Raw genomic sequence first — 7,722 nt, forward strand, 5'->3', positions numbered from 1 at the left:
AGCTTCCCTACCACAACCTAGGTGCCTGGTCGAACTCACCTTTAACACTCACACTCACTTTTGTCATGCCCTGATTGCTCTGGAGCTGAACAAAGGTTCCTTGATCAATCATTAGCAAAAGAGCCCAGCATTCTTCTAATCACCTTGGCTGAATCATTGCAAGTCTCTGCTCTGAATGACACGAGTCACCTGTACAAAACTCATAGAATCGGTCTGGGTGGACTCTTTCGTGTCACAAAAACTGCCTGTGGTCAGCTGCCTCCTGTGTCTCGCCAAGTGCTCCATCTGTGCTGCTAGCACATATGTTACCTTTGTTTAATATTTACATTTGTTTGATCTGAAACATCTAAGTGTGGAAAACTCACAAAAAATAGGAAATCGGGAAGGGAGCAAAGATGTTTTCGAACCGCTGTAAATTATGAGTTTGATTTAAAAAAGATGTAACATTTTAAACACATTTTAAATACTTTTTCTGTTTGTTTGTTTTTTTGTTGTTTTATTTTTTTAAGCAGAATGACTGTACCTCAAGTTATAGTCAATACAGGGTTTCCTGTATTTAGTTGATGCCTAAAGATATTAGACACCAAGAATACCAATCACACTCATACACTACAGTGTGCTTTTCTGCATTCTGTGTTGAAGTTGGTACACAATCCCAGAAAGACAAATTGCTTTAATTTCACAACCACTAAACACTCCCTATTTAAAAAGAGAGTGGAAATGAGACAGACAGACAAATAGACAGAATCGACTACATACTCTCTTCCCTTTGCGGGGAGACTGATGATAAAACACTTAATGAACAACTGGAATAACATATGTGATATAAGATGAAAATAGCATAAGGATTTTTTTTTAACATTTTCCTTGACTTCCATCTGAAGACACAAACATGGACTGCAGCTGGTCTTTCACAGATGTTACACATTGGCGTATACTGATTCATCCAAGTCGGTCTGCATAGAAAAATAAGTTTAATTCATTCCATTGTTTGATGCAGGCACATAACAAATGAAGAAAACCTAACTCACCCCTACGTTGCCATATACATGAAAATTGGTGTAAATGTCATTGCAATGGGCATCCTCATAGTTCTCTTTCCTGCAGAAACAATAAAGAAAAGCACACAAGATTTTTTTCTTATCTACATGAAAATGAAGTTCAGTCACTCCTTCTTAGGTTACATTTAATCAAAAGTTTTGTTTGTTTGCTAATTAAGGTGAAGAATGTATACCTCCTTGCTGGGGCATAATGAGGGATCTCTACAGGTCTCTCTGACTTCATTGTGCTCAGGTCAGATGGTGGTGTCTCTCCTGATCTCCGCGTGCTAGCAGAAATATGTTTGGGTGTTTTTGTTTGAGTTTTTTGGCATTACCTTTAATGATATTACAATAATTTGTTTAATGACTCACCATTTTTTAACTCCGACAGCAGTAGCTATCAAAATAATGAGCAAAATGACACCTGTTCCAGAGGCAATAAAGATATATTGCATGTTGTCTGAAGAAAGAAAAACATACTGTGTTTTTTGTCATGGAAATGTTGAATAAAAAGAATTTATGTTCTATTTTTGACATTTTTACTTACCATTAACAGGTAAAGAGAGTGTGAGGTTAGCATTTCCCAGCGTGTTGTTTGCCAGACAGTGAACAAACCTAAAGGACCTAAAGTCTGTCTGCAGAGTCCCAGTAGTAACAGAGCCATTTGTCTCTACTGTGGTGCTTGGCAGGACTCTGTCACCAAGAACAAAATGGACCATGCTGGGGGGCCTGGACTGTACAATGCAATCACACTTTACTATGCCGTTATATGAGGAGCACTTAGAGTAAGTCTCAATGTCAGGGCCATCTGTAAGAACAGCAAATGTAATTAGAAACATATATCCATGCATTCATCTTTTGTTGTTATATTTGTTCTATTATTTACTTACATAACACATTGAGCTTCAGGGTGCTTGACTTGACTCGTCCTTCTTCATTAACAGCAGTGCAGTACACGGGCTCTGAGTGTCTGGAGACATTTGACATTGTGTAGGTTTGCCCCTTATTCAGCAGAACACCAGTTTCACTGTGCCACTCATAGCTGCTGACAGGGTTTGCATCACTGGAGCACTTCAGGTGTGCAGTCTCTCCCTCATTCACATCTGACTGGTACTCGACCTTCACATTCACTGGAGCATCTGCATAGAAACATTTAACCCTTACTCTGCAGCATTTTGTATCATTTTACACAGTGAGGTAAAAGCTGAGTTTCATTAAGCATTTTGACATAATGGTAGTACTAGAGTAAATTTTCAAGCAGTTGCCAAAGTCAGCAAGGTTCTGATTGGACAAATATATTGATGATAGGCTGAGCCCATCGGCGATAGGCAATTTATTTATTTATTTGCCAATGAGTAAGTTTGCTAAGAATGATGGAGCTAATAGAAGCAGTCAACAGAAAGAAACAGCGCTGTTTTAACAGTGAGCAAATGCACCCTCCTCAGAGTGCGCCGAAATGCTTGTTGATGGAGCTGCAGAAGCTGGTGACAGCCAAGTATACTCAGCCGGATGGTGGACACGTACATGCTCATGCAGGTTAGTCGTGTTTAAGTACTTTGCTCACACTATATGTCTGCACAAGTGGCACACCACTTTGGTTACATCCTTAGGTTTACCCCCTTCATGTGGTTTAAAGCCTTTATATATTTCTTTGTGCTGTAAGTGTTAACGTGCCATCATCATGATAAAAGCGAATAACAATTAACCCATCCAGATGGGTTTAGTGCATTAAAAATTTTAACCTCGTTAATCGTGATGACCGCTTTAACGCTCTAAATTTTTTGGGAAATTAGTTTGTCCATGCTTGAACTTCTTTTATGTTGTAAACGCGCAAATCAGTCCGTGCATGATTACATGGCTCCACCCATCAAAAATGGGTGACTCGCCCATTGTCGATTATTGGACTGACGATTGTCGGTTGGAAAATTTTTACATATCGCCCAACCCTACCATGAACTAACAAAATATCCAAGTAGTCCATCTAATATTTGATATATTTCGGTCAATGGAGACCAGACAGACTGCTAAACTAACATCACCATTGACTAAGAAACGCTAAAGAAAAAAAGAATAAAATTACGACTTAAAAAAAAAAAAGAGTCAATTTAATGATTATAAAGTCATAACTGATAAACGGAGACACAGACAGAATTTGCTCTTCTTTCTGTCACATGTCCATCCAGTGAAAATACCAGACATCTTATTGCTGACTGTGGTTGGAATCTATATGAGTCATGATGACTGCGAATCCTGTGACTCTGACTGAAGCTAGATGCAGAAGCTGCTAAATGAAACATCAAAAAGTAATGCACAAATTTTAGTTTTTAAAATGCTTGAGGAATTTGTCTTTTATCATCAACACATATTTAGAAATGCACACTTACATTTTACTTTAAGGGTCTTGGATGTTTCTTGGTGCTTTCCTCCGTGGTATGTTACCCTGCATTGTAACAGTTTGTTGTGATCAGTGCGGTTTGAGCGAAACATTAAAATTGATGTTGCCTTCCACTGGCCATCATGAAGCTTCTGTGCTTGAAAATGCTGCTCTCCAGAGTGACTCCAGTGAAAAGCTGGTGGATATGTGGGGCAGGAGTGAAACACAGAGCAGGATGCAGACACAGGTTGACCCTCCTTTATGTCCTCATGCGCAGAAAAATCAATGGCATTTGGTTCACCTGTGTTAACAAGAAAGATCATGAATAATCAAATTTTCTGAGAGAACACTTAATGTACTCGGCAGTTGATACTGTATTTTATAAAGCTTTGACTTATGAACTTGCCTTCCTTAAATTAATTAAATTTGTTGATACTGTATTTTTCAGACCATAATGTGAACCGGATTATAAGATGCACTGTCGATGAACGGGTCTGTTTTCATACATAATTACATATTACATTACATTAAGCAAATGTTAAACTTAATTGTTACACCTGGTAAAGCAGCAACGCAGATCATTTTATTAAAGATGAAACAATTCTTTAACTCAGGTTTTAACTCTCAGTGATGCCGCAGTGATTGTTTGACTTTGGGACCTGAAGCAGAGTTTGGACCTAGATTACACCGCGAGGCTCCTGAGTACGGTAGCCGTAATTCTCTGACAACCCATCATGCTTCGTACTAAAGCACTTTTTGACAGATTTTTGAGCGTACCACATGAAATCAGTTCAAGGTCAGTAAGCACAACCAAAATTCACACATAAGGTGCACCGGATTATAAGGCGCACTCTTGATTTTTGAGAAAATTCAAGGATTTTAAGTGTGACTTATAGTGCAGAAAATACGTTAAACATGAATAAAGTGTTGAAAATCACCACCAGAGTCTAGTGAGGTTATTAATGCATAACACAGATATATTACTAACACATATTACAAGGAAGTATGGGGGGAAAGAATAGGAAGAAAGATATTTCCTGTTTTGTTTGAGTTGCTGTTCATGAAAAAAAGAATCAGCTCTGGTTGGAAAATATAACAGGAAAAGAGTGGTGGCTTCATTTGGAATTATTTAATCTTTCCATGTCTGCATGTTTCCAAACCGATGCAAGATGTACTTTCAGTCTGATTTCAAGCTTGAGAATGTAGGAAAACAAAGAACTGGATGCAACATCACACATAAACTGAAAGATAAAATGAATTAGCCTGATTTAATAGCACAAATGATGAACATGAAAACAGAAATATTAAAGAAAAAAAAACCTCTAAACCAAATCAATTTGTATTAACCGCAAAACCTGTCTTTCAGGGTTCTAAGTAATTAGTTACATTGGGCTTTCAGAAGCAAAATGTGAGGAAAAAAGCCACAGACACTGAACACACTGCTGGATAATATTAATAATAAAGTGCTATTATAGGTTGATTTGCTGGTTCATAAATGCATTGTCAGAGCTTAGGTTTGAATCAGTTAGGTAACAAAGCAAAAGTGTATCTGTTATTAGTACAAATGAATCAGCTCAGACCAAAAAACTAGCAACAACACTGAATAAACAGACAATACTAAGCTTGGAAAATGCGATTTTATTATTGGCAATATTAATGAACATTTTACTTACGAATCATTGAAATGGAGACTTTCTTATTTAAGTAGGAAAAACTGTTATAGCCTCCAAGTTCAATCCTGAAGTGAAAAGGCCCTCCATCATTTTGTTGAAGATTTTCAATCATCAGAGAACAGTTACTCTTGCTGATGTCTCCAAGAAGTTTTGTTCGTCTCCTATACTGCTCCAGCATTTTAGACTCAGTTGGATGATAGATGACTTGATTCCCATCATTGGTCCAAATCCCTGTGAATGTTTGGACCTTTGCATTTGGGTAGTTATAAGAGCAAGGGATCACCACACATGACCCAAGGAGACCTTTTACTGAGGATGGGACAGCAATAGTCCAAGATGACGCTTCTGTTTGAGTAACTGTAATAAAATGCACAAAGTGTGAAGAAATGAAGCACAGAAACAGGTTGATCAACAAGAGACAGGAATCTTAAATGTATGAAACAAAATGCTGATTCCCTAAAAACTGCCTGGACAACAAAAGATGCATTATAAGACACAACTGACTGTTCAGTTCTGTAACTGGCAAATAAGTAAGTAAACATTACCTCTATTCATACACATTGTGCAAAATGTATCATACCTTTGACGCAAATGCATATGAAAAACAAAAGCCACTGCCAAACATCCATCTCTTCTTCTTATTTCCACATCTAAATAAAATAACAAATGTGTGTATGTGTGGGTGCTTTTATTTCCTCTATGGACAAGTGATGTCAAGTTTCCGTTCTGCTTTTAATACTCACTTGATCCACTTTGCCACAATTTCTGTGAATTTACAAAGTGTAGAATGGGGAAGCAGGTCATATGTATCAATATTTATCCTTTTTGAATGATTTGCCAAGATTTTATCAAAGGGGTGTTAAGAAGATTTATAAGATTATAAAATAACACATTTTATTTTTCACAAGTTGAATTTCAGATTTCATATGTAACGTAATAATAATAATAATGATAATAATAATAATAATGATGTACGAGGTATTTGTCGTCTCTTTAAGCGTATGTTGTATCTTGCCTCGCATCTTCCATTGAGCACAAATATCTGTGCTTATTCTAGCCTGGCTCTGCCAGATGTCCTTTGCTCTTTATTGCAGTGATATTAATAGAGGTCAACTACAACTCATTCATCTCTTAGTGCTTCTACAGAGCTTGTAAAAGTTCATCTTGAGTTGAATAAAAGAGAACACATTTGAAATGAAAGGAAAAAAGCAGTTATGCTGTAGTATATGTGAGTGAGGTCATTCATTTAGTATTTTAAAAAAGTTTAGCTTTTTAGATGCACAACCTAGTCTTCAATGGGAGGCTGATTGTACCTCAGCACATTCACATTTTAGTTATAAACTATTATGACACCTCCCCTAATATGTGTAGAAGTTCTAGTGAAACAATATGAGATCTATGTTGTAGAGTGACAGACTATCTCATACTACATCTAGTATCCATTCAAATAACATCAAAATCAGCACATGGATCCAAAGTAATAAAAATGCTCAGTTATATCAACAACTGCATCAATGAGGAGTTTAGTTAACAAAGAGGAAAGACATTTTCATGTTTTTTTCTAATTTGAGAAGAATGACTGTACCTTTTACTTATTCGCCTCATTGTCTTAAGTTGTACCTGGAGATTGTTGGTGCAGAGCTGTCACCACAGGATTTCATTTACTTAGTTGATACCTTTCGGCATTTACATGACATGTTGTCTTGTACGATTTATGCTTAAGCTCTTACTATCTCACAACTTCACAACCTACTTCATTACTAAGACACCAAACTAATGCAATAAAAAAAAGATTTGTTTAAATTGTTACACAATGTCAAAAAAATAAACTATTTTAAATTTTCACAAAAAGGGACCCAGTCTTTTTTAAATTGGTATTGTTTCCCCTTTATGAGCTCATACTTCAGCAAAAAGGTCTCCATCCTGTCCAGCTCATACAAATGCATCAGTATTATCTTCAGACAACAATGAAATAATTTTAATAAAAAAATCGTCCTTGTGTCATGTCTCCGTATTTATATAAATAATGAGCCAACATTTTCCTCATGACACCATTGGTGGACCTACCCTACCCTACCTACCTACATACATCCTGCTCGCCTGTTAGCTGTTTAACAGCTGCTGCTGATTCAGGAAACATGCCCACGTTACCTGGTGATAGTAACAGTTTAAGATAAGATAAGATAAGATGACCTTTATTAGTCCCACTCGTGGGAAATTTGTTTTGTTACAGCAAAAGTGCAAAGTTATGTAGCAGAAATTAGAAAACACTGGAATGCAATAAAATAAAATACTATATACAATAGAATAAAATAGAATAGACTAATATATACAATAGAATAAAATAGAAATACAAATGCTATGTACAACTGAGTAAGAAAATACAAAAATACAACTTCGTCAGAAGAAGAATTGTACAAGAATTGCACATATAGCAGTCTTATTGCACGTGTAAGGGTTTGATCAGCTGCAAAAATCTTTGTTGTGGAGTCTGACAGCAGTGGGGAGGAAAGACCTGTGAAATCTCTCCATCCGGTGTGGGATGGTGCCGCAGTCTCCCACTGAAGGAGTTGCTCAGTGCTGTCAGAGTCTCTTGCATGGGGTGGGAGATGTTGTCCAACAGGGATGACAGCTT

General features: G+C 36.9%; 1 protein-coding gene across 1 annotated transcript; it reads right to left on the reverse strand.

Moving 5' to 3' along the window:
* Window positions 1-603: 603 nt before the first annotated feature.
* LOC147318485 (sialic acid-binding Ig-like lectin 14) lies at window positions 604-5,716 on the reverse strand. Its single transcript, XM_086309841.1, has 9 exons — window positions 5,668-5,716; window positions 5,088-5,444; window positions 3,425-3,715; window positions 1,931-2,179; window positions 1,588-1,848; window positions 1,413-1,500; window positions 1,235-1,327; window positions 1,032-1,101; window positions 604-956 (listed from the first exon to the last, which is right to left on the reverse strand). Exons 1-9 carry the CDS (start codon window positions 5,714-5,716, stop codon window positions 921-923), a joined length of 1,494 nt encoding a protein of 497 aa, XP_086165967.1. The 3' UTR covers window positions 604-920.
* Between the last annotated feature and the right edge of the window lie 2,006 nt (window positions 5,717-7,722).

The sequence above is a fragment of the Aulonocara sp. 'chitande type north' Nkhata Bay genome, linkage group LG11, assembly GCF_057382095.1.
Source record: "Aulonocara sp. 'chitande type north' Nkhata Bay isolate Kocher_YH1m ecotype deep benthic linkage group LG11, A_spYH_male_GT1.1, whole genome shotgun sequence".
NCBI lineage: Eukaryota > Metazoa > Chordata > Actinopteri > Cichliformes > Cichlidae > Aulonocara > Aulonocara sp. 'chitande type north' Nkhata Bay.